Here is a 25,892-nt window from a genome sequence, read left to right on the forward strand (position 1 = left end):
TTCTTTTCGACTTTCTGCACATAACATTCTTTTTTTACTTGTTTTTGTTGACGTCCATGTTTGTTGTGTATGTATAATATTTTGAGTTCTTTTTTTTGCTTGGCATTATTAAGTTATATTTCCAATGTGAACTATATTTATTTAAAGTTTATTATTTTTTCTTTCTTTTTTGTGGATTTTTTCAGTGTTATTAATGATACTTTTTACTTTTATGTATATATTCTCTCCACTTAATGTCTTGTTTGTTTACTTGGTATTACCTTCCATACGTTGTAAAACACACTGTGGTTGTAGCTCCTTTTTCTTGTCAGGGTGGTGTATACATACATATATATATATATATATGTTTCCATTTTTCTCTGGTTTGACCGTAGATCTAACCAATGATTGAACGCATGGCAAGAAAATGTTTGCTTATTCCTTCTGTCGATTTATTTTTTTTCCTTATACTCGTTTTTTGCAGGTTAGGTGTTTGTGTTTTCAGAATTCTTTTTTGATGTTTTACTTGTTGATGTAGGTTTACCTGCTAAGATGGGAACATGTTGAAAGTTGTTATAACACTGTAGTATACATTGTATCTTGCATTGTACTTTGACGGTATAGTTATTTGGTTAGTTTCTATAGTTGTATATGTGATGTAATCTAGTTTCCTTTACATATAATGCTATAGATTCTTCTTTATGGATTTATTATTTATTATGAAACTACTGCAAACGACTTTTTTTCTTTTTTTTTTTTTCTAGTGTCACATTTACCATGACAAAGCAATTTTTACGCAGGAGAGCACTATTTTTTCTTCCATGTTTACTGTTTTTAATAATTATCGTTGCCTTTTATGAGCTTACATACGATAATGAGATTCAGAATGAATTTCATCACCACTCCAGTTATACGAATACTAATAGTAGCCGTGCGGTTGCCATACATTATCATGAATCTCTGCGCTACATCCCACACAGTACAGTGGATGCCTGGAGTGAGCGTGACTACTTGATTGTGTTTGGCATCCCATCTGTGGATGTTGATGGCTGGCGGAGACGTCGTTATCTGCAGCGGACTACATGTTGGCAGTTCCCTGGTGTGGCGACAAGAAGAAATAACTTCACTGGTGATATGTTGGTGTTGTATGTACTTGCACGGCACCCATCACAGGGATATGAGTATTCGGCTGCCTTGGTGAAAGAGGCAGGGGAGTGGCATGATATTATTGCTTTGTCTATGAAAGAGGGTGTTTCTACCGTACCAAAAATGATTGGTGGCTTGGGGTATTACAGCCTCGAAGCTGGTGTTGGTTTGAGCCGAAAGGTATATTTTTGGTTTGAACTGGCGCTTGGAATTTTCTCAAAAGTGAATTATTTTGCTAAAGGCGATGATGATACGTTTATTTATATACCTCAATTTCTTGCTGATTTAAAGGTATTGCCCAACCGCTGTTTATACTGGGGGGCGATGGTTCTTTCCCGCCATTCAGTGCATTTCGATTTTGCTGTCGGGCCGTGTTACACGTTGTCTAGGGATGTTGCGGAGAGCTTTCTCTCATATAAACCGCTGAGTCGTCTATTAAGTCTTTCGTACGACTCCGCGCGTGAATCAGAGTATGCTGCTTTACATGTAAGCACTGAAGATGTAATGGTTGGACGTGTGCTGCATGATGTTAAATCTCAGTGTTTGGTTTTGGTGAATGAGAGTATTTATCGTTTTCATGATCTTCATTACTCCAAATATAAAGCTCGTCCTACAAACTGTTCTGTGTTTCTTCATCATCTTAAAGAGAAGGAATATGTCAAGTTGATGAAGAAGTATAGCAACAGAATAGCAGAAACAGGTAAGAAGTATAAACTTATCAGTGGACGTATCGTCTTTGATTGTTGATTCATTCTTTATTCTCTCTATTATGTGGTATTCCTTACTGTTCTTTAGACATGGTAAGGGTGCCTTGTTTTTTCTATATTAATTACCATTTGTGGACACTTCTTATACTTTACATATACTCTTTTTTTTAAATTTTTATCTTTCGTTTTTACTTTGGAGAGTTTTCTATTCGCGCCATTACAACGTTTTTCTTTTACATTATCTTACTTCTTAAAGAAATTTTTTTGCTCTTTTTTTCTTTGGTGTGCGTGATATTTCGTTAGATCCCAAGACTTTATACTATAATTTATACGTCTATTATTTACTGGGTTTTCCTTTATTTTACTGATTTCTTCTTTTGGCGTAGTAAAGAAGCTTTCCTTTTTTTCATTATTTTTTGGACAAGCTAGTTCACATATTACTTTAGGGTCTAATGGTTTTTTCCCATTGTGGGAGAGCGGTGAAATTATAGAGTTATTTTGTTTGACAAGTACTATTGTTTTTAGAAAGTGAAAAATGATTGATGTTTTTTTTTTTTTTTTTGATGTATTGGGTACCGTGGATTTGTCTTCTACAGGGATGTTAAACTATTTATTTGACCGTAGTTCATCTTTTCACGATATTCGGCTTTTATTCATTCATAGATTGGGGACTTTAGGGGTTATTCTTGTGTACTGTACTTTTGTGTGAGTTCTACCTCTTCGGCACGCTATGTTCTTTACAGTGACAACACAATCGTTGGCTTCATCAATGTACTCTGTTCGAGAATGGCTGCAAACCACTCCAAGAGTATTAGTATACATCTTTCAATATTTCTTTTCTCGGTCATGTTTATGTGTAAGGGGCTTGGACATTTGTATTCGGATTAAATCCCTGAGTATAATGCAACACCCATTGACTCGTGTATGGGGTTTTGGTTTAGTGCTGTTTGAATCACATATAAGTGCCGAAGGCTAAAGAATACTTTACTAACTTTACATTACATGGACTGCATCCGCTTTCCTTTATAAGGTTCAGTTGCGTTATTACCGTATTTTTCACATTAGTTTTTTCTCTGGATTTCCTTGATCGTTGCGACATCAAGGACACAGCGTTGAATTAACATGTTACTTGTTAGTGATACGATGCTTATTGTCGCCATCAACTACTATGGGGTGAACATAGACTCTTTGTAGTTTTCCACAGAACAGTTTTTAAACATTTTTTTTTTCGTTTTTCTTTAATGAATTGCTCACAATAATTGTATTATACATGTACATATTTTTATTTGAAGCGTATAACAGGTCAGTATGTACAACATTTAAATTTAAATACTGCATTGTTTTTCTTTTTTTCGCTTCTTCACCTCATATGTTCTTCAAGTAGGCCGTTCCCATGGCGAATCGTTCTCCATTGAAGTTGTCTCCTGTATTTCTTTGTTTTCTTATTGCTTTCATAGTAATACTGGGTCTTCTTTATTTCGACGTCGATGGGGTGTTTTATTTAGCTGATTTTACTACAGAAGTACTCCCTGTTGGCTTTGCGAGTTCTGTGCCTCGTAATGTAAATGTACACATCCATGACGAGTCGCTGCGCTACATCCCACACAATAGTGTACGCACATGGAGTGAGCGTGCCTATCTTATTATACTTGGTATACCCTCTGAAGATATTACTCCCCGACAGAGACGCCGTAATCTGCAGCGGACCACGTGTTGGCGGTACCCTGGTGTTGCTACAAGAAAAAATAACTTTACTGGAGACATGTTGGTATTGTATGTACTTGCACGGCACCCATTTAACAAATTTGCGTACTCTACATCACTGTTAGAGGAAGTGAAAGTATATCATGATGTTATTACACTCTCAATGAACGAGGGTCGCTATAAAACAAATAAAACAATTTCTGGTGATGGTTTCTGGGGTAGCGAAGCTGAGATTGGTATGAGCCGAAAAACTTACTTGTGGTTTGAATTAGCATTGCGTTTATTTCCTCATGTGAATTATATCGCAAAGAGTGATGATGATATGTTCTTGCGTGTACCTCAGTATCTTGCTGATCTGCGCACACTACCGCGTCGTGGGCTTTATTGGGGACCTGTTGGAAAGTGGCGTGTGGGAAATCATTTTTATTTTATTGTTGGTTTCTTTATGACACTTGCGAGGGATGTTGTGGAAGAGGTGGTTTCAAATAAGCAGCTGCAACAGATTGTACGGTTGCCGTACAGCAAAGAGCGAGAGGCAGAGTTTCTTTCATTAGATATGGGACACGAGGACGTAATGGTTGGGCGGGCACTGTATGAAAGCCATTACCCACACCTTTTGTTTGCTACGGAGAAAAAATGTCGATTTCACAATGTACGCTGTGGGTCACACAAAAGACATATAAGCAAGAGTTCTGTGGTGGTACACCATATTACAGAGGAAGAGTATACAATTCTAATGAATAGATTTTGGAACCACACCAAACCATCTCCTAATTTGTATAAACGAAAGGGAAAATTAATTGAAATGAGATGTTAATGTACATTACTATATAATTCTTAATATTGCTTATTCTTGTTGTTTTTTTTCTTTGTTGTCATTTGTGATATCTCTTTTTTTTTCCCATTCATTCTTTCTTTTGCAGATAAAAGATTTCTTACTTGTATTCATCAATATATTCTATCGAGAATAGATCTTTTTTCTTTTTTGGGCGTTCTCTTGTACTTCTCTTTATGCGTTTTTTTATTTGCATATTTCTGTTTTTTGTGTGTTTCTTTCATTGTTTTTTTTTTGATTTGTATTTTTTTCTTGGGCCAGTTGAGGTTTATATACATATATTTGAACAAAAAAACTCGTTTCATTATTATAATTGTTCCTTGAACTTTTTGCGTATTCGAGTGTGTTTTAAATGTCTATTGCTTTTGGAAAGAAAAAACAAAATGCATTTCAGTTTGTTTTTATTGCTACTAATAGAACCGTAATAGTTTTATAATCAATAATCTTATTTATTTGTTGTTGTTTTTTGTTTTGCTCTATATGTAACTTCATACTATTTACATTATCATTTTTTTTTAATTATTTTCTATCTCTTTTATATTGATAGAGTGGAACCGTGTTATCGGTGTATGTGCTTTCATTCTTTTTTTTTCTTGTTGTTGTTGTTATTCTGGGAATGCGTTGTATTATTGGTTTCTTTTCAGTTTATCACTTTTCTCTACTTGTAGCCTGGCGAGGGATATTGGCTGATATGACGGACGCTGCATTGTTGCCGAGCTCTGCAGATGAAGATCGCCCCAATGGCGGTCACGTGATGGTGACGTTTTTCACGACGACGTACGCCAAGGCGATGCCGGAGCAGTCGTACTCTGTGCCGCTGAGCACGCTGCCGGAGGGGCTGAGCACTTTGGTGCAGTCGGTGCTGGGCGTGGAGGGGCAGCCGTTCGACTTTCTCCTCAGCGACGAGTACATTGGCACGTCCCTGCAGAACTTCCTCGGCCGCCGCGGTGTCAGTTACGAGGAGCTCCTCAACGTGGAGTACACCCCGGCGCTGCAGGCCAAAGAGGGCGCACTGCTGCCGCACGACGATTGGGTGAGCAGCGTGCGGGCCCCCGTCGCCGGCTGTGCGGCGGTGCTGCTGACGGGGTCGTACGACCACTGCGTGCGGCTGTGGGACGGCGAGAACTGCGTCGCTCTCGGCACATACCACGACGAGTGTGTGAAGGAAGTCTGTCTCCACCCACTCCGACCAACAACAGCCGCAGACAAACAAGAGACATCGCGAAAGCGAAAGCGAGTATCCCAGTTGGAGGATTTTATGTGTGTTAGCAGCAGTAAGGACGGTAGCGTTGTGGCGTGGCAATTTGATGCCGCCGCGGCACAACTAAAACCACTGGGTGCAGTAAAATCACACATGGATGGTGTGGACTCCGTGGATGTCTCACCAGGAACAGGTGCATTTGTAGCTAGCGCCTCATGGGATTGTAGCGTCAAAGTATTTGAGTGGCAAAGCCTTATTGATACAACAACGGCACCATCCGCAAAGGCTCCTCTTGTCTCTTTCACAGACCACACACGACCTGTTCTCGCATGTCGTTTTTCTCCTATGGGAGGTGGTAACACAAATCTGCTGCTTTACTCCTCCGGTCTCGATGGCGCTGTGAAATGCCTTAATGTTGAGCAAGCCGTTATGCAGCAACAATACACGGGTGATCACCCGATTCAAGGTCTTGCTGTGAAACGCGTTGGTGGGGGCAGTGATCTCATCCTTGCCGCTTGTACCGATAACCGTGCACGACTGTATGACACACGTGAGAAGAATGTTATAAAAACATTCAGTGGTCACCGTCAGTGGCTCTACGCAGCGACATGGCTGTGTCGCCATGAGGAAGGCGCAGATGCTGCAGCTGCAGCAGCTCATCTATTCGCTACGGCCAGCGAAGACAGTACAGTGCGTATATGGGATCTTCGCTCAACGTCTGCACCGCTACTAACTTTGGATACTATGCACACAGACGGCGTGCTTGATGTCACCTATGTTGGAGATTCTCAGATAGCTTCTTGTGGAAAAGACAATAAGACTAAAACATTTTCATTGTCTAAAGAAGGATTACTATGAAGGAGCACCCAGTACTGCTTTTTCATTGAAGCAATATGATTAATTTTTTTTTATAAAGAAAAAATACAAATGACCATACTAAGGTTACTTCGGCTAAACAAAAAAAAAGGCACAACAGGATTTCTGTTCGCTGTGTATGCATGTTTATGTGTCTCTCATTTAAAGTTTAACACACATATACATACCGATTTGAGAGAAATTTATTTTACTTTTGCCACTAACTTGTGTTATGATTGTATTTTTCTCTCTTAAGTGGTCTCTTATCTATTATCTAGATTATTACTGTATTATTATTATTATTATTATTATTATTATTATTATTATTATTATTATTTTGTTCTTCTTTCATCTCAATATTTTACCCAAATTTTTTTATGGAAAATTCTAGAACATTATGGAGGAGGACCTTTTTTCTCTTATAGATCGTGACTTTGATGGCCTCGTTACGCTAGAGGAGACACTTCAGTGCTTTGAACACCTTGGTTTTATACGGGGAGTGAAAGTGCGAAGATGGGTGAAAAAGAAGTCCCAAGATTTATAAGAAAGCGCCTTGACGAGATTGAGTTTCGTCAGATGGTGTGCAACTTGTGTGCCCACTTTGGTGTACGTCTTGGCAACGTCTGGAGTGTGTGCGTGGAACAGGCCTTTTACGTTGCATTTACTAAGAATGCAACACGACCTGAAATGACTGTTCCGCTTTCCACTATGGAAGCCATTCAACGTAGACTTGTTGAAAGTGGGGAGGTATGTACCGATGGCCCTTCTGTATATACTGCCGGTACCCCGGAATATCTTGACTACGCTAATTTTATTGAATTCTTTCTGCTAAGGTGGCCACACTTATCAAGGGCAAAGGTAGCTTCACTACTTTTACAGACAAAGCAGCATCAGTAGCAGAGTGATGTTATAGATGAAAGTAAAAGGAGACGCTCTTCTATGTTGATGCATAGTGAGGAGAAGGGGAGAGAGAAAGATAAGGGTGAACATGACGAATATCCAGTTCTGCTGTCCCCTGACCATGTGGAAGCACTTATTAAATATGCAACTCTTCTTAAAGCCACGTTACATTCAAAGGAAGAAAAAGTTAAGTCTGCTAAAGAACTTGTTACACAGAATGCAATTCTACGTGAAACACTAGCAGTGGCCACAGAGGAGCACGTACGAGTACAGGAACGTATACAAGCATTGATGCGAGAGAGTGAAGCTTTAACGGAACAACGGTCCTTGCGTTCAGATACCAGTAACGAGGTTTCACACTATGATTCATCAGGCAACGAATTGGATTATACGGAAGACGCACTGGCTGAGAATTCAAAAATTCTTTCTCTCGTACGCTGCTTCTGTAGCCAACGAGAAGAAGTTGAAGCAACGCGTGAACTAGCAGAGCGTGCAAAAGAAATACAAATTGATAGACAACCGAAATTTCTTCTTGCTCGGGATACCGCACTACATGACAAGGAAAGCGAAATGATCCAAGATCAATTAGAAACAAAGAGGAAATGGTCAGAAGCATTTCTGCATAAGGAACAGCAACTCAACTGCTTACAAGAGAATTTAGAGCTCAAGGAACTTCAGCTTAAGGCACTTGAAACCGCTTTTGCAAAGCAGCAACAAGCACAATATGAGTTTGACCGTGGGTCTGGTGAACTATCATTTGCAGAACGACGAAGACGTTTGCAGCAGCTGGAGCGCATAGAATCCACCCTGCGTAAGCGCGAGGAGCAACTGAAGGTGCGTGAAGAAGCGCTTGTACAGGGCAAAAAAAAAGTGATATTGAAGTGAAATGAAACAAAAGAAATATGACGCCCTCTTGTTTGCCTAATAAAGAGTTTCAGGTTATAGTAAGACAGTTTTCCTATGTTGCACGTGTTCTTTCACAGTAAAAAAAATAATAATGGTACAAATCCCAAGAAAGTAATTTTTTGGTTCATGTTGTCTACATTTGACGAAGTTTCATCATGATTCTCAGCATTATCGTAGTTTTTTTTGTAAGTTATTCAATCAGACTTTTTATTACTGTTTTTTATGTTATTTATATATTTTTTTATTTTTATGGTGAACCCCTTTTTGGAGATGTTACTCCTGGGTCATCTTTTTTTTTTCGTGTTATCCTTCTTTTGATGTTATTGTTCTTTTTTTTTTCTGCACACCATAGTAAAAAGTAAAAAGAAAATAACTGAGGAGCAGGAATGGGAGTAAAGAAACATACACAGCGCTCCGCTAGCACATCTAAAGCAGTGCGAAAGGATAAACCTCGGCGGAAGAAGCAGCAAGAGGAGGAAGATGAGGCACGCTTTCCAGAACTTCATGAGACCCCTCATTATGATGATATGGACATCACCAACTCCAACGACGCAGAGGCAATAGAAGAGGAGGAAGATGATGACATTGATTTTGAAGATGTTGTGTGTGAGAAAGATGATGACGCTGTTTTTGATGAGGCTATTCGTGATGATGACGACTTTGAGGTAAAGGCAGAAAAGTATCGACGTCAGATGCTCGCACTAAACCGTGATGCCGCCGAGGAACGTGAAATGGAAATTCGGACACGAATGACAAAGGCCACACCTCTTCGTGATGCGGAGGAAGAGGAGGAGCAGCAACAGCAGATGCAGTTGCTTGGACAAAAGCACTCTGCAGAAGAGCTACGTGATCGTATTAAAGAAACAGTTCGTGTGTTATCGAACTTCAAGGAGGAGCGTGAAGAGGATCGAACACGAGAGGAGTACCTGCAGCTTCTCCGTTCTGATGTTATGGAACTGTATGAGTACAATGATTTCCTTACAGATGCAATTCTTTTGTTGTTTCCACCTGCTGAAGCTGTGGAGTTCTTTGAGGCTATGGAGAAACCACGACCTACGACGATTCGTGTAAACACGCTTAAAGCAAAACGACGAGATTTGGTACAGGCGTTGGTAAAACGTGGAATGAACGTGGAGCCTCTGGAAAAGTGGTCCAAGGTAGGACTGCAAGTATTCGAGTCAAATGTTCCTATTTCTGGTACCATTGAATACCTCGCTGGATACTATATGCTGCAATCGGCGGTCTCATTTTTACCCGTAATGGCACTTGCGCCACAGGAACATGAGCGTATTCTCGACATGGCAGCTGCCCCTGGTGGAAAAACAACCTACATTGCGCAACTTATGAAAAATACGGGTGTTCTATTCGCTAATGATGTGAGTGAGGCCCGTACAAAGTCATTAAATGCAAATCTTCAGCGCCTCGGTGTTACCAACGCGGTTGTGACAAACTACGACGGAGTTGGTTATGAGAAGGTGATGCGAAACTTTGACCGTGTTCTGCTTGACGCACCGTGTACTGGTAGTGGTATTATCTCTCGTGATGCAAGCATTAAGAGCAGTAAGCGTCTTGAGGATGTGCAGCGTGCATCTCAGCAACAGCGGGCGCTGCTGCTTGCCGCCATTGACGCTGTGCGTATTGGCGGTCACGTCGTCTACTCCACCTGTTCCTTTCTCGTGGAGGAGAATGAGGCGGTTGTGGACTTCGCCCTCCGCCGCCGCGGGGTCGTCGCGGTCGAGATGGGCCTCCCGTTCGGCCGACCGGCACTCACAAAGTACAGACACCACCGCTTCCACGAGAAACTGCAGTGCGCCCGCCGCTTTTTCCCACACGTGCACAACATGGACGGCTTCTTTGTCTGCAAACTGAAGAAATTGTCCGATGAGAGACGGGACCATGGCGCAGACGCAGAGGAGCAGAAAAGCACCGCACCACAGAGAGAAAAGAAGCCAGAGCGGGCTGCTTTGGAAAAGAGGTCGCGTAGTGCTACAAATGATAACGGTAACGCACAAAGCAATAAACGAACGCGCATCAGCATCCCACCACCAGTGCGAAAGGGCGGTAAGGCAAAGAATGGCAAAGCTTAATTGAAAACAAAGCGTGGTGCAAGGTGTACGTTAGGTAAAAAAAGAAGAAACGATTACATACATATTCTCATGCCTCATATATATATATATATATATATATGCAAAATGGAGGATAAATGGAGATACTTAATTTTCTTAACGGTCTCCATTACTTAATAATTTTTATTTCATCGGATAATACATGTGCAAGGTTATGCATCCAACAGATAGGATACGAACTTTATACATTTTCCAATGGTGTTTCTGTATGTGTAAAAAGGAGTAGACTCTTCTTTACTCTGATTCTCTTTGACTTCTTTTTTCTGTGTTTTTTTTTTTACTCTTAAAAACACTTTCTACAAGGTAAGACAATGACAGCTGCTAGTATACGTTCCTATCTGCAGCAAAGAGTACAAGAGTACTACCTCGATGTTCTTCCCTCACGCTGGCGCGCTCTTCTCTCACGTTTGGCCCACCACACACAAAGGTGGCAGCAAGAGGAACAAGATGTTAATCCCAATCGGAATTTGTTGGCGGATATTTATGCAGACTTTGACCTTTCTAGTGCACTCCTTGATGAGGAACACCAGGTCTATCGAGAAGGTATTTCACTTCTTCGATCCTCTTTATCATCTTTTCAGAATGACCAACTATGTGAAGCGACAGTTGCTGCAAAACACCTTTTACAAGGGATTCTTTCCTGCATCGCATTAAAGGAGACCATCATTACACATTGGAAAAATACCTTCGTTAACATTCCCCCTGACACACTCCGAGTGTATTGTCATGTATGTATTGCACACCCGCATATCTCTACGAACGAGGTGAGGAGAGTCTGTGCACTTTATGCATCACGATAACGTTAAACTTTTCTTAATGGTATATATTTTTTTTCCTTTTTGCTGTTTTTAATTGTTTTTTCTTGGGTTTTAACACATTTATACATGTCTCCTGTTATACATGAGTCGCACTTTTCTTTCTTTCTATACATAAAATAACAACAAACAATTCCCTAGTATATAGGTTGCAGTTATGAATGAATTACGTATCTTTCTCTTGGACTGTGTTATAGCAGTTAAGGAAAATTTATTAGATTGGGTACATGCCTTTCGTGAGATGTTAGTAGTTTGTAGGGGTTTAGCACTGGAGATATTTAAGAATACCTTTTTAGCATCCCTTATTACTTTTTTGACAATGTTGGTTCTGTTTTTCCTATTTTTGGGTTGTCTCGCTGTTGCACTTATCGGGTCATTTGCCATACGTCATTATGTACTTTCAAACGTCCCTGAGGGTCAAGTTCACCCTCTCGATATTAACATCATGCCGTTTGAGACAGAACCGTGGCTAATGAGGAAACTTGATCGTACTTTTTCACAGACATCACCCTTGTTAGAAGTGACACCACATCGTTTTGATTCTCCTGTTGCTGTGGGACCTGATGATCATACGGCAATCCAGATGTCATCCTCATTTTTAGAGCAGGCGGCATCTCTAAAAATGAAGCTCATCAAAAAATACGTTCATGGTACTCTCGCGACAAGTACATTAATTATTCCATCGCTAGGACATAGAGAAGTATTCCCTCCTGGTGGTGGTGTTTCTATTGAATCACTTTTTCATCAAAAGAAGCCCATGTTCAATGCCATGGGAACATATGATGCTAAGATGCAACTTGTATTTGTTAGGGAAGACAGTGGACGCGATATATCCATGATGCTTGAATCATCTGTGTTAATTTCCGATGACTCACATTTGGCACAGTCTGTTAGTTCTCTAGATTCACTCTTCAAGGTCACTACATCATTCACTTTAACAACTGGAGATAAACCTAATAATTGGATATTTCAAACATTTAAAGTATGTTTTCAATACTCTTTTTATGTACCTTTCCTAATCTATACTTCTGTTTCATCTTTTTTCCTCTCAACTGAATTTCCGCTTGTTGATGCGTCAACCGAGGTTTCAGTTGTAGCACCTGTTTACAATAATTTTGAACCTCCTATGGCATTACAACCAAGACTTCGTGCGATTAACTTTACCCTTTACCAGCATGAAGGTGATGTGGCAAAGAAGGCACAATTAAAACGTATGCATTTGCATACTAGTGTTCAACTTAGCGGACTTGCGTTTTTCTTTTCAGCGTATTCAATGAGTAGCTTTGTGGTAACAGCACTTATGCTTTTTACTATGTGCTCTACTATTGCTTTGGGAATTCTGCTTGGACTGGGGGTGGTATTGTTATCATGGTATATGCGCAAGAAACATTCATCTATGTACAGTGATGAATATCTTGATGATAATGATGATGGTGGCGAGGAAGAAGAAGAAAAGAAAGAATATAACACGGTACGACACGAAATGTTTACCCGTAGTCCCTTATTACCTTCATTTAACGACCCCAAAATGTTTTCTTCTGTTCCGAATTCGAGAAGATCATCATCATCATCATTTCTTTATTACGAGGTAGATACAGAGATGAAAAAAGAAAAGAAATGAATTTAATGCAATCTACGCATGGACAGAACTCTTTTTTTTTTAAGTTATATTTTTTTGGCACAAAAGCGTATTTCTATCAATATAAACGACAACACTCTAGTACAATGCACCACATTAAAACACTAATTGCCATTTAAGGAACAGTGGTTTATTTTTCTTTTTCTTTTTGAAGTACTTAATTCTATTAAGGTTGAATTTTTTTGTTTTATTTCCACCCTTACTTTTCTTCTTACAGAAAGTACTAGATTTATTTTTTTTCTCTTTTATTCTTTATTCGTGTAAAGCATGTCTCTCAATTTTGACAGCTACGCATCCCCCAAGCGGCAACGATGAGAGGAGATACGAGGTGCAACAGGGAAGGAGCGACAATTGCTTGCGTTGCACGCTGGTAGAATGTCACACAGTGTAGATATAAGTCCCACTGCACCCAGAGAATTTGGAGTGCAACACAGTACGAGTCATGAAAGTGGTCGCTGGTTTTCGCTTAACGATAGAGCGATGGAGCTGCATGCATTGGATGAACAGCTAACAATAGAGGAGCGGGAGGTGTATAAACAGTCTTTTGAACTCGATCGTCGCTTGAATACAGCTGAGCATCGCAAGACAGAGTTGCTCTCACATCTCACACTTTTGCAAGACCGAGAGGCATTGATTAAAAAGCAAGAAGAACAACTTGAGGAAGAAGAAGCGGGTGGAGAGAGAAACTAGACTGTTAGAGACATTTGCACAAGAAGTAGATGAGGAGCGACGTGCCACTAACGTTCTTGTGAGCGAGAAACGTGGTCGAATTGATGCAGCAAAAACAGCTGCTCGTGATCAGCAAAAAAAAAAAAAAACGTGAGGCGTTAGAGGCACGCACACGCGCGCATGTTGATGAAATTCAAAAACGTATTAGGCATCATCGTACGGAAGTTAAGAATCGTACCAGTGCACTCAATGATAAGGAACGGTGGTTGCGAGAAGAAGAACTACGTATTCGGGAAGAGGAGTTGTCTGCCATCTACCGCCTTAGAAAAGCGATTGAATCCATGACACTTTCTCTTTCTGCTGGAGGTGCTCCTGCACATCGGTAGAAGAAAAAAAACGACATTTTTTTTTTTACTATTTCGATTTCATATCTTCAATCTTACTTTTTCTTTCTTTCTACTGTACTATTGGAAGCGTCTTTAAAGTGCATGCCTTTTTTTTTCTTATTTGTTTTCAGATGATAAGATCCGGGACTGACGTGCATTTTCTATAGACCTCATGACGGAAGACACTTTGTTTTTTTTTTTGCTAAGTTTAATTGTTTTTTTCTTTTTTTTTGGTATTGTTGTTTCCTCTCTCTACATATACACATATGTTTTATTTATTTTTATTTTTATTTCTGTTTTTCTTTTACACGTGCGGGAGGAAAATCGGAAGCGAAAGTTGACTATAAGTGTATAATGGACGACGAGTTGCTGCTGCAGCTGAATGAGACGGAGGATCTTGTGGATGATGAGTTCATCTTCAACGCGGACGACGACCCCGCTGCGTCTACGGACATTGACAGTGAAGACATTTGGGAGATTATCTCCGCCTTCTTCCGCGAGAAGGGCCTCGTCCACCAGCAGATCGACTCGTACAACGACTTCCTCCTCCGCATCCCCCGCATGGCCCGCGGCCTGCTGGAGGTGGTCCCCCGCCAGGACGAGCAGTTCGAGCCGGGCACGCGGGCAGACGGCGAACCGGATCAGTACCGCCTCAGTCTCGAGGACGTCGTTGTTGGCAATCCCGCACACGAGGCCGCCGGCTTCAGCCGCCACGAACTCAACCCGCTCTTCCCAAACGAGTGCCGCTTGCGAGACTTGACATATGACGCCAACGCACAGGTGACACTTGGTATACGTGTCTACCGGTCACGTGAGGAGCAGCCATACCGCATCTTTCTGCAACACATGGAGCTCGGTCGTATCCCCATCATGCTTAAATCTATGCGCTGTAACCTATATAACAAGGATGAGGACGAACTCCCACGTCTTAATGAGTGCCCACACGACCAAGGAGGATATTTTGTTATTAATGGAACAGAAAAGGTTCTTATTGCCCAAGAACGACAAGCGGCCAACCATGTCTATGCTTTTACAAGACCCAAAGGACTACTTTGTGAGATTAAATCAATTGTAGAGGGTTCACTAAACAAGCCGAGAACACTTCAAATATTAATGCCATACAAGAAGAAAGGTCCAGGTCATGGCTACGAAAATCTTCTCTGTCGTGTGGCACAAATGGACGAATTGATTCCACTTTTCGTTTTGTTTCGTGCACTTGATATGGGTTCTGATAAGGAAATCTTACAAACGGTAGTGCCTGATTTAAAAGATGCTGCCATGCTGGAGATGTTACGTGGTTCTATGGAAGATGCAAGTACTCTAGAGATATTTACACGTGATGAGGCATTGTGGTTTATTGGTAAGCGTTTGGGCAAGCAAGACAGCCGTGAAAACTTGCAACGTGAAGCTCAGGATTTGTTAATGCGAGATCTTTTGCCACATATGGGAGTTGACTGTGCGGCTGATCGAAGCAAATGCCTTTTTATTGGATATATGGTACATCGTTTACTTTTACTAGCACTTGGTCGTAGAGAAGATACAGATCGTGACTTTCTTGGTCATAAACGCATCGATGTCGCTGGTGCTCTCCTAACTTTTCAATTAAATCAATTTCTTGTACAAGTACGAAAGGAAATGGCTAAAACTGTACATGATTATTCAACTAATCGTGGGGGTGTTGTGAGTTTTGGAAAAATTTTACACAGTCGTCTTATCACAGATGGACTGCGTCGATGTCTTGCTACAGGTAACTTTGGTGACCTAAAGTCTGGCAATATTAAAACTGGTGTTGCCCAAACTCTTAATCGCTTGACATATTCCTCCTCATTAAGTAACCTTCGTCGAATTCAAAACCCTATTTCTGCTTCGAGCAAAGCTACAAAACCTCGTAACTTGCATTGCACCCAATGGGGATACATTTGTCCAGTTGAAACCCCAGAAGGTGGTTCTATTGGACTCTTAAAAAATTTAGCACTTATGTGCCTTATTTCACGTGGAAGTGATCATACTGGTGTCGTTCAAGCCGTACAAGCTCGTATAACTGGATTTCACTCTATTGAACTTGATGACCTAGCTGATGTGCGAGTTGCTCGTGTCTTTGTGGATGGAACTCTTATTGGTGTTCATCGTGATCCTGAACGTCTTTTACGCGAGTTACGTGCACGTCGTCGAGGAGGAGAACTAAGTAATGAAGTAAGCATCGTACGAGATATTCGAGATCGTGAGATTCGCGTTTACTCAGATGCTGGTAGATGTCTGCGTCCACTATTTGTCGTGGAGAAATCTCGTATTAAGCTTCAGAAAACTGGAATAGGTGAGTTACTGGAACCATCCAAGATTCCTGGGGGAAAACGTGAAATTTCATGGACTCGAGTAATGAAGAAGGGTTATGTTGAACTTATTGATTGCGAAGAAGAAGACTCACTATTAATTGCCATGACATCAAAGGAGGTAAGTAAAAATTATTATTATTCTCACTGCGAAATGGATCCATCAATGATTCTTGGAATTTGTGCTTCTATTATTCCATACCCTAATCATAATCAATCTCCACGTAACACATATCAGTCCGCTATGGGAAAACAGGCCATGGGAATTTATGCCTCTAATTTTAATATGCGTATGGATACTACAGCTCATGTACTTTTTTATCCACAAAAACCACTGGTACGTACCAAGGCCATGTCATACATGCGAAGTAATGATCTTCCAGCAGGTCATAATGCGGTTGTGGCAATCGCCTGTTATTCTGGATATAATCAAGAAGACTCTATTATTATGAGCCGTTCTGCAGTAGAACGTGGTTTCTTCCGAAGTGCATTTTGGCGTTCCTACAAGGCATCTGAGGAGCGGAAACGGGATGGTCGGGAAATATTTGAAAATCCTGACCGTAATATTTGTCGCGTAAAACGTGCTGACTATACCAAACTTGACACAGATGGCCTTATTAAACCAGGAATGCCAGTCATGGGAGGAGATATTCTTGTTGGTAAGACGATGCCTATTCCAGAAGCATCTCTAGATAATACTACAATGACGAATACACGAATTCTCAAGAGGGACTGCAGTATCGCATCACGGACAACAGAAAAGGGAGTGGTTGATAAGGTTATGCTTACAGATAATAATGGTAACCGTTTTACAAAGGTAAAAATACGAACTATAAAGATACCTAATATAGGTGATAAATTCTGCAGTCGTCATGGTCAAAAAGGAACTAATGGAATTCAGTTTCGTCAAGAAGATATGCCTTTTAACCGTGATGGGATCGTCCCAGATTTGATTATTAACCCCCATGCTATCCCATCACGTATGACTGTTGCGCATTTAATAGAGACTCTCGCTGGTAAAGTGGCATGTTATAAGGGAAGTGAAGTATATGCAACTCCGTTTTGTTCTGTTGTTGTAGAAGACTTTGGAAAGGCACTTCACCAGCTCAAAGGTCAGCGTTACGCTAATGAGTGTTTATACAATGGTCATACGGGTTTACCTCTTGATCACCTTATCTTTTTCGGCCCAACATACTACCAACGACTCAAACATTTATCCGGGGATAAAATTCACGCCCGACCTCGAGGACCACTTCAACCACTTGTACGTCAACCAACAGAAGGACGTGCACACGAAGGTGGTCTTCGATTTGGTGAGATGGAGCGTGATTGTATGCTCTCCTATGGTGCATCGCAGTGGCTTCGTGAGAGGTTGTTTCGTGTGAGTGATTACTATGCTGTTCACGTCTGCAATATTTGCGGAACAATATGTGCAGCTGATACTGAACAGAATATGTATAAATGCCAAGGATGTGACAATGACTCTCGCGTCTCACAGGTTCTTATGCCGTATGCGTGCAAACTGTTATTTCAAGAGCTCATGTCGATGGCTATTCTCCCACGCCTCGGAACTGGGCCCCTCTAATCACACTTTATTTCTTATAGCTCAATAAAGAAAAAAAACTGAACAGGAAGAAACATGAAAGATTAACAGGAATCATTTTTCTATAAATACCTGCAATTAAAGAGACGAGATTCTTTGCTCTTTTCTCTCTCTCTCTCTCTCTTTCTCTCTTCATATATTTATATTTCCTGTACTTTATAATTCATAATGTTAATGCTTACTTCTATTTCTTTCTCCTTAGAGAAAAAAAACTCCATATGTGTAACCTTATTCTTGTTCTTGAGTTTTAAAATGTTTATTTTATTTTTTATATCAAGCAGAACCACAACATGTCAAGCAGAGTCTCTGTTTCTCTATATAGACGAGTATTTAGGCTTATAACAACCATTAAAAATATTGGAGCTGAGGCTGTGGCAATGGAGCGATACGCCGAGTACCTCCCACCTGGAGTCATTTTAGAAAAAAATGACTCTCTTATTGCGGTTGCTCGAAAAGTCTTTTCAACAACTCCTTCCTCCTCGGAATCTCTTTCAAATGGGTTTTCTTTTATTAAAGATGTTATGGACTCATTACCCGATTTAGAACTTCTTGCGCTGTGGCATGCATATCGGTCAGTTGGTGATTATGATCTTTTGTATGGTATAGCCCTTGTGAGCGCCGCGCTTAACTTCTCAGAGAGTCTGGATGCACCATGTCTGGGTGATTTAACCAAAAAATTATCACATCTAAGGGATGAGATTGAGTCCCTCACCACCGAAATTAAGGATATGGTTGCGATTCAGAAGCATTCCTCAAGGAAAAATGGAGTTAAATATCTCGTTCCCTCTATTCTTGCTGCTATGCGAGATCTTAAGGAGCGTGGTTATTCTGTGAGTGAAGGTTCTCCAGAAGACTATACTATAATCAACATGATCTACAACAAACATGCATGTACACTTCTCTTTAACTCTCTCTTTGTAGTGGCTCTTATTGAACACGGTGTGTTATGTACTGTAGTTGGAACAGACTCTCTCCGATCATGGCTGCGTGTGCAAAAGGAGGGAGAGCGTCCTATATTTCTTTCTTTTGACTGTATAGATGCATACAGTACAAAAGAGCTAGTACGCCTTCATTATTCTAACGTACAGAATTCAAGAAAATGGCGTCGTTCAGCCGAGTGGAACGCGGAAAGCCGGAAGCATATCCTTTCTACTTTGCTAAAGAGGCAACTTCTGGCTCTCTCCTCAGCTACAGATAATCCTTTACGTTCACAGCAACAAAAATTTTGCCGAATACAAATACTGTTTCTTTTGTCGTAGTGTTATTTTTTGAGGATTTTTTTCCCCTGTACGTGCCTTTTTTCTACATTCTCTGATGCCAGATATGTGTACGTATTGTCTTGTCATTACAATTACTCCTCTGGTTGGAAATAGACCTTTTAGGAGTATTTGAGCAAGTATACACGTGTTCCTCTGTGTGTGTGTGTTTATCTATTTCTTTTATTACTAAATGGCTGATTACACTTTGCGTTTGGGAAATGCTATGATGCTTAGCGAGTTCTGTGAGGTACATGGACCAGTAGTACGATTATTACTCTTGCAGCACCCCATTCATGGCCGTCGTGAAATACTTAACAGAGAGCGATGTTCTGCACTTCTTACCGAAATGTTGGAAGAACTTATGACTCTCAGTATCTGCGGATATTATAGTATAAGAGGAGGTTCTACAGATATGCTAACAACACATGTGATACGTTTTGTACTTGATAACATTCGCTGGGATTCTACAACAGCCTTTGCTCATGTAGCGAGAATTAATCTTCCTGATACTTTTGCCCGGGGTTAGCAACGGGCTGTTTGTGTGATTTTTGTTAACGTGCCATCACATATTTTGATGTCTCTTTCCCGTTGGATTGGAGACGGTTGCGAGATGATTTTGCAGCGTTTAGCTCACGGCGCACAACTCGGCGTTTATTAAGGATCTTCGACTGTGTAAGAAAGTGTATGCTTTACTCAGTGCCGCATCTGAAAGCGGTGAATTGCTCCCTCAAGAGACCTTGCATCTTCTACAACATGAGCTAGAAGTACTTATGTGTGTGAATAAACACAGTGAAAATAGTGTAAAAGATTTCTCTCAGACGCATTGGAATGATATTGAAATGTCTCCCACAGAGGCTATTAATACTACACATGATTTAGTAACGCGTAGGGGAACTGTGTCACTCCGTCCTCTGTCATTAGTATGTGGAGAATATTACGATGAAAGCATGATTGATATGAAAAGGCTTCTCTTTTACTTTTCACTTGACATTACGTGGATGATAGAAGGAGCCCTGGGAAGGATGCCTAGCGTCTTTTCAATTTTTTATTCTTTCTTTGGTGATGCAGAGAAGCATAATATCAAGAAGGATAATAGTGTGTCTCCACTTGAATTTGTTTTTAACGTTGGTGATTGGGGTGTTTTGCGCCCACTTTTACCTACAAATACTAGTGGTGGACTTTTGCCAAACACCTGTACACCCCCAGGAACAGATTTTACCGCACTCAACGACAGCGAATTGTACAATAAATTGAAAGGATATGGTGCCCAACACATTGTCCATATTGCCTATAATGGAATGCGGTGTAAAAAAATAATTGTTTGTGGATATGATGAATGTGCTGTAGTGGACGCTATGAAAGTGGCATGTTTGTTCGTGCCTGGATTTTTGCAGTGTGATGAGCACAACATACTTCGTCTTGTTATTCAGCCCCTTATTTCGGAAGAGCCACTCTCTGCTGCTGACCTGCATCACTTTGCCGTAGTAGGCTGCCATGTGAATGTTGCCATTCGAAACAATGAACCCTTATTTCCCCAACATTGTAAATGGTATGTACGTAACAAGACGAATGAAAATTTTGGATGCCGTACGGTGAATGTATTTGTAGAACAGTACAACTTACATTTTCGTGGCAGACCAAAGCTTGAAGAATCATTTTCATTATCATCACCATTCTCAACATCATTACTTACTTCCCCACCACAAGTACCAGTACCATTACCAGTACCACCAGTACACTCATTACCAGCATCTTCAGCAGGACCTATTATAGAAGAAGTAGGAACTGGGTTGCTTGTAAAGCTTTTAAATCTGCTGCGTCAAAGAACCTCCACCTCTGAAAATGGAACAGTCTTTTCAGGTCATATTCCTGTGGTTCTAAAACATTTACAGTCCGAGTACTGCTCCCTCGCTTCGCTTGTTCTTCATATTCTGTTGAGTCGTAGCTACCGTCACAGACTAGTAGACATAGTGTAGCAGCAACAGCAAGAGATGAATAGTAAGAAGACATTACCATCCTTTGGTAGCAGGACTCTTGTAGGATCTCTGCATATCTGTTCATATGTGTGAACAGAGGAGGATACAGAACATGTGCTTCGCACACTTTTTTGGTGTGATTATCACTTGTCGCAGTGATCTCACTATCGTCAGGGAAATTGTGAAGCATATTTCCACCGTCACAGCACACCATTGTTCCTCCATCGCACCGAATGAACTCTGAAACTGCTCTACTCAAGAGAGGAAAAAATAAAAGGAAAATAGATTCAGTTATCCTTTGCAAGACGTCAACTAAGATTTAGTACTCTTTTTTTTTTTGAGTGTTTTGAAATAATTTGTTTACCCTTTTCTTTTCTTTCCTATTACCTTCTCTGGAGAAGTATTCTTCAAAGTTTTTTACCCAATAACATCAAGGATATCAACCTCTCTATAGGAATATCTCTACACCTTACGTGTAAAAAAAAAAAAGAAAACAAATACACTGTATTAAACCAAACTACAATGGCAACAGTAAAAGTTAAATGGGGCAAAGAATTGCTTAAGCTTACGGTGGATCTTAATATAACCGTCAAGGAATTTAAGGAAGAACTTCATAAATCTACCAATGTCCCAGTGGAACGACAAAAACTTATGGGACTTAAACCCAGTGCGTTGAATGACAGTGCAACGTTACTGGATGTTGGTGTAACGAATGGTAAAACTGTTATGCTCATCGGTACTGCAGAAGAATTGCCTGTTGCTAGTGTGCCAACTTCTGGAGAAGGAACAGCAAGAAAAGAACAGAATGTTGTCAATGTCTCAACGTTACCAAATATATCAAATGGATTGATAAACATAGGAAATACTTGCTACATGAATGCAGCTGTTCAGATGCTCCGCCTTGTTCCCGAAATTCGAGGTTTGCTTGAATCAAGCACATCTATTCCAATTCTATACCAGTTGGGTCAAATGTATAAAACGCTGGATGAAACGCGTGGGCCCTTTACGCCGTTACTATTTTGGAATGCTTTGATTGGAATGTACCCTAACTTTGCAGAGCGTGATGACTCGGGAAGACCAATGCAACATGATGCTCAAGAAGCTCTTAATGGACTAGCTGTGAATATCACTGATAAGTTGTCAGAAGCGCAAAAGATTCTCTTTCGTGGTTCATTAAAACAAACTTTGACGAGTAAAAATGAAAATAATACCACACCTACAGTTCAAGATGTCACATTTCTTATGCTTTCTTGTAACATTAATACAGAAATACAAACACTGGAAGCTGGTCTTGAAGCATCACTTAATGAAACAGTAACACTACCATCAGAAGGGGATTCTGCTTCAACAGTTTACACACGAATGAGTCGTATCAATGCTTTACCAGAGTATCTCTTTGTTCATCTCGTTCGCTTTTCATGGAGGTCTGACACACAAGCAAAGGCTAAGATACTGAAGCCAGTATCTTTTCCCATTGTACTCGATCTCTTTACATTGTGTTCAGAACAACTACAGGAAACACTAAAACCCGAACGTGAAGAAGTCATGAAACGACGTGATAAAGCGCTTGAACGTCTCCGCGAAAAGCAACAAAAGACACGCTTTGAGAGTGAGGGACAAACAGAGGAAACACCTTCGTCGGTAGATGCTGTAGATACAGGTATTGGTAACAGGAGTGGATATTATGAGTTGTGTGGTGTCATATCACACAAGGGACGAAGTGCTGACGGTGGCCACTACGTCTTCTGGGGAAGACCTTCAAATCAATGGATGGTATTTGATGATGAAAATGTGGCACCAGTAACCGAAGAAGATATAAAGCGACTTCGTGGTGTGGGTGAGGGACATATTGCGTATGTATTGATGTATCGTACTCGGAATCCAATAACAAAGCAAACTTCCTTGCCGCTTTAAGTACATGCGTCCGTCTATATGTGGTTTGAAATGTGTTTTTTTTTTTTTTTGCTGTTGTTGTTGTATCTTTTTGACCCTTTAGACGTAACTTTTTAAGCACTCAAAAAGAATAGCTTTTGTATGATGAAACATTTATTTTTTAACTCCCTTCTACCTTGTCTAATGTTTCCCTATTCTCTTTTATTTGTTGTTGTTGTTATCTTTTTCTTCTTTCTTTCTGTATATATGTATATGCCTAGCTGTGTGTGTGTTAGAGCGTGGCTTCTCACTCATTCCCTTACAAAAACTACAATGATGAATTCTTCTGATGAGGATGCTGTTGAACTACGGCATGCTAGGGCAATGGTACAAAATTCTCCATCCATACGTCTTCAGAGATTTTGCCCTCGTGAGAGCAGTGGTGAGAGCAGTACTGAGTCATTGCATAGTAAAGGAAAGGCTAAAAAAGTTAATACCACTAATTTAAAGCAGATGAAGTCTGTTCTTCAATCTCTTTCGTTTGGTAAGAGTAAGGCTGCAGCTGTTTCAACAAGATCCACGAGAACATCAGAAAGGTCAGAAACCAGCATCAAATTTGAAGTAGATCAAACAAGTAACAGTGATATTTCTTTTGATATTAATGATACAAAAGATCAAAAAAATGACCTCTTGCCAACTGCCCAGGTTGTGGTAACCCCAAATATTTCTGCTCTCTCTAATGGTAACAAACCCTCTGAGGCCCCAATCTCCTTAAAGACAAGTGAGGAAACAATGCCTATAGTTAACATTGCTCCTTCAACACAGATGAACGGTAGTGCAACACCAGCCAACATTACAGCATTACATGTTAACCTTGAAAGCAATAAGGTAAAGCAAAATACACCAAGATCCATAACAACCTCCAAGAGTGATCGACCAATCTCGAGAGCACCATTACAAAGTCAATCACAGCGCAACGATGAACACTCTTCTTCGCAACAAATCAAGAGTACGATTCAGGAGCAAATAAAACCACATGACCTGAGAGAGGGAGACGTAGGAAGCGATGCTAGAAGTGATTCAGAGATAGATGAAATTCTTCCATTGTCTTCACGTATCTCTAAAAGCAACACGAATGGAAGGCACATTACTGCTGACACGGCGCATGTTGAAAGTTCTGGTTTTGCTTCACGTGAGGTTCGAACAGCACCGAGTGCACTTCAAGGAGAGGCTGTGCAATGTGACCCTGTAGAACTTATGCTTTTACGTGCTCGGCAACGCTTGCAGGAGCAAACAGCTATGGAAACATCTTCCACAAAAGGTTTTTTGAGAACTCCAGTGAATTCTCCACGTTCCTTTACAAGATTTCTCACACCTGATCAAAGGGGATCGTACTGTGATAATCCATCAACGTCTCATATTGCGCTAACGAATAATGTCTCCGGTTTACTAGATGACAAGTCTCGACGTCTACAGCAGGAGGTTCAGCGTCTACAAGATGAGGTGCTTTTTTTATCAAAAGAGAATCAAAAGCTGAAAATTGCGAATAGACAACAGGAGGCGGCACAATTTACACATTTACAAATGACAGTAGATGTATTACGTTCTCAATTACATGATGAGGAAATGCAGAAGCGTGCTGCTGAAGAGAGTGTTCTCAGTATGCAAGCTGAGATGGATCGTATGGTTGGAGAACTAAACGATCAACTTCAATCCTACATGTCCACTGCGTCACAGTATGAAAAACTCTATACCGAAAAGATGCTTGAAATAGAGGATCTCAAGGCCAATTCAAAAGTACTACGGAACCGAATAAACGAAACAGAAGAAAAGGAGAAACAGCAGCGGTCGCTTTTTGAACAGCAACGATCACATGATCTGGAGAACGTAGAGCGTATTAAGGTACTATTAGAGGAATCCAAGAGGCAACGATCCCAGTTACTTGAACTCAATGAAAAGTTACAGAAAGAAAAGGAAGCTGCAATAATGGATCGTCGTCAAATCAAAGATGAGCTTTATAAATGTGAAGAAGATATTCGTCGAAAAGAGGCGAAGCACAGCAAAGAATGCGCAGCTTTAGAAGAGGACTGCAATCGATTAAAAATTAGTTTGGCAGAAAAGGACCGTCTGCTCTCCGCGCAGCTTAGAAGTGCACAACAAGCTAACGATATTCTTCAGAAACGCCTCACTGATGTGACGGAACAGATGAAGGAGGATGGTGATCGCCAGCGACGTTCATATGAGAATTCAAGGGAAGAGGCTCGACAAACCATAGCCACTGAGAGGGAGAAACGACTGGAATTGGAAAAGCAAGTCAAGAATTTAGAGGATGAATTAAGGCACACTAAGCGAGCTGTTACAGAGCGTGCGAAACAGGATTTGAATGAGTTAGTTGTTTCTTTGAAAAATGATCTTTCTCGTGTTTGTAAAGAACGGGATGATTTTCACGGTCAACTTAAGGAGGCGAAAGAGACCCTTAGCAAACTCCAGGAAAACTGCAATCGTTATGAGACAGAGTTGAGCTCGGTTACAGAGAAGCGTAAGATATCTGAGGAGGCAATGCATCAGATAGATACTCAGCGAGGCAGACTGGCAGAGACACTGGAGCATATGCTGACGCAGAATGATCAGCTCCGCGAGGAGAATGCGGTTCTCCGTGCGAACTTGGATGCGCGTGAAACTGCACTACGTGAGGCTCAGCTGCAGATGGGATCCTTGGTTTCTTTGCAGAATGAAGTGCACAGCCTCACTCACGAAAATGAGCGGTTGTCGGAGGAGTGCGACCGCCTTTCAGGCGAACGTGCGGCGTTGATAGAGGAAAACGGTAAAATCGCAGAAGAAGTACTTAAGTGGCGCAATGAGTTGCGTCGTCAAATCACACTGCCGCGGGTATATTCTCCGCAGCGTGCTGGAACACACCTATCGTCCCCTCGCGTCTAACACTCTCTGTACCTATATCAGTTGTAAGTAACTCATAATTTCTC

General features: G+C 40.8%; 13 protein-coding genes across 13 annotated transcripts; all 13 read left to right on the plus strand.

The window, feature by feature from the left end:
• Positions 1-756: 756 nt before the first annotated feature.
• On the plus strand, positions 757-1,872 carry LSM04_003763 (uncharacterized protein; the record flags this gene model as incomplete). The annotated part of the gene is made up of 1 exon (XM_067330579.1): positions 757-1,872. One exon carries the CDS (start codon positions 757-759, stop codon positions 1,870-1,872), a length of 1,116 nt encoding a protein of 371 aa, XP_067194535.1.
• Positions 1,873-4,987: 3,115 nt separating this feature from the next.
• Positions 4,988-6,430, plus strand: LSM04_003327 (NLE protein; the record flags this gene model as incomplete). Its single annotated transcript, XM_067330580.1, has 1 exon — positions 4,988-6,430. The coding sequence occupies one exon, from the start codon at positions 4,988-4,990 to the stop codon at positions 6,428-6,430; it is 1,443 nt and encodes a 480-aa protein (XP_067194518.1).
• Positions 6,431-6,824: 394 nt separating this feature from the next.
• Positions 6,825-7,324, plus strand: LSM04_007306 (uncharacterized protein; the record flags this gene model as incomplete). Its single annotated transcript, XM_067330581.1, has 2 exons — positions 6,825-6,926; positions 6,989-7,324. 2 exons carry the CDS (start codon positions 6,825-6,827, stop codon positions 7,322-7,324), a joined length of 438 nt encoding a protein of 145 aa, XP_067194609.1.
• Positions 7,325-7,366: 42 nt separating this feature from the next.
• Positions 7,367-8,212, plus strand: LSM04_006554 (uncharacterized protein; the record flags this gene model as incomplete). Its single annotated transcript, XM_067330583.1, has 1 exon — positions 7,367-8,212. One exon carries the CDS (start codon positions 7,367-7,369, stop codon positions 8,210-8,212), a length of 846 nt encoding a protein of 281 aa, XP_067194590.1.
• A 407-nt stretch (positions 8,213-8,619) lies between these two features.
• LSM04_003453 (Ribosomal RNA small subunit methyltransferase F) lies at positions 8,620-10,320 on the plus strand (the record flags this gene model as incomplete). Its single annotated transcript, XM_067330584.1, has 1 exon — positions 8,620-10,320. The coding sequence occupies one exon, from the start codon at positions 8,620-8,622 to the stop codon at positions 10,318-10,320; it is 1,701 nt and encodes a 566-aa protein (XP_067194522.1).
• Positions 10,321-10,670: 350 nt separating this feature from the next.
• On the plus strand, positions 10,671-11,159 carry LSM04_002598 (uncharacterized protein; the record flags this gene model as incomplete). The annotated part of the gene is made up of 1 exon (XM_067330585.1): positions 10,671-11,159. The coding sequence occupies one exon, from the start codon at positions 10,671-10,673 to the stop codon at positions 11,157-11,159; it is 489 nt and encodes a 162-aa protein (XP_067194490.1).
• Positions 11,160-11,331: 172 nt separating this feature from the next.
• On the plus strand, positions 11,332-13,503 carry LSM04_001138 (uncharacterized protein; the record flags this gene model as incomplete). The annotated part of the gene is made up of 2 exons (XM_067330586.1): positions 11,332-12,762; positions 13,132-13,503. The coding sequence occupies 2 exons, from the start codon at positions 11,332-11,334 to the stop codon at positions 13,501-13,503; spliced, it is 1,803 nt and encodes a 600-aa protein (XP_067194463.1).
• Positions 13,504-13,586: 83 nt separating this feature from the next.
• Positions 13,587-13,868, plus strand: LSM04_003141 (uncharacterized protein; the record flags this gene model as incomplete). The annotated part of the gene is made up of 1 exon (XM_067330587.1): positions 13,587-13,868. The coding sequence occupies one exon, from the start codon at positions 13,587-13,589 to the stop codon at positions 13,866-13,868; it is 282 nt and encodes a 93-aa protein (XP_067194510.1).
• Positions 13,869-14,222: 354 nt separating this feature from the next.
• LSM04_001323 (RNA polymerase Rpb2) lies at positions 14,223-17,783 on the plus strand (the record flags this gene model as incomplete). The annotated part of the gene is made up of 1 exon (XM_067330588.1): positions 14,223-17,783. One exon carries the CDS (start codon positions 14,223-14,225, stop codon positions 17,781-17,783), a length of 3,561 nt encoding a protein of 1,186 aa, XP_067194465.1.
• A 308-nt stretch (positions 17,784-18,091) lies between these two features.
• Positions 18,092-19,060, plus strand: LSM04_007171 (uncharacterized protein; the record flags this gene model as incomplete). Its single annotated transcript, XM_067330589.1, has 1 exon — positions 18,092-19,060. The coding sequence occupies one exon, from the start codon at positions 18,092-18,094 to the stop codon at positions 19,058-19,060; it is 969 nt and encodes a 322-aa protein (XP_067194601.1).
• A 190-nt stretch (positions 19,061-19,250) lies between these two features.
• Positions 19,251-21,036, plus strand: LSM04_007457 (uncharacterized protein; the record flags this gene model as incomplete). Its single annotated transcript, XM_067330590.1, has 2 exons — positions 19,251-19,544; positions 19,690-21,036. 2 exons carry the CDS (start codon positions 19,251-19,253, stop codon positions 21,034-21,036), a joined length of 1,641 nt encoding a protein of 546 aa, XP_067194613.1.
• Positions 21,037-21,558: 522 nt separating this feature from the next.
• On the plus strand, positions 21,559-22,950 carry LSM04_002817 (Ubiquitin domain; the record flags this gene model as incomplete). The annotated part of the gene is made up of 1 exon (XM_067330591.1): positions 21,559-22,950. The coding sequence occupies one exon, from the start codon at positions 21,559-21,561 to the stop codon at positions 22,948-22,950; it is 1,392 nt and encodes a 463-aa protein (XP_067194494.1).
• A 294-nt stretch (positions 22,951-23,244) lies between these two features.
• Positions 23,245-25,848, plus strand: LSM04_005405 (uncharacterized protein; the record flags this gene model as incomplete). The annotated part of the gene is made up of 1 exon (XM_067330592.1): positions 23,245-25,848. One exon carries the CDS (start codon positions 23,245-23,247, stop codon positions 25,846-25,848), a length of 2,604 nt encoding a protein of 867 aa, XP_067194564.1.
• Positions 25,849-25,892: the final 44 nt, after the last annotated feature.

This window comes from Trypanosoma melophagium, assembly GCF_022059095.1.
Source record: "Trypanosoma melophagium isolate St. Kilda chromosome Unknown ctg11segment0, whole genome shotgun sequence".
In the NCBI taxonomy this organism is placed as follows: domain Eukaryota; phylum Euglenozoa; class Kinetoplastea; order Trypanosomatida; family Trypanosomatidae; genus Trypanosoma; species Trypanosoma melophagium.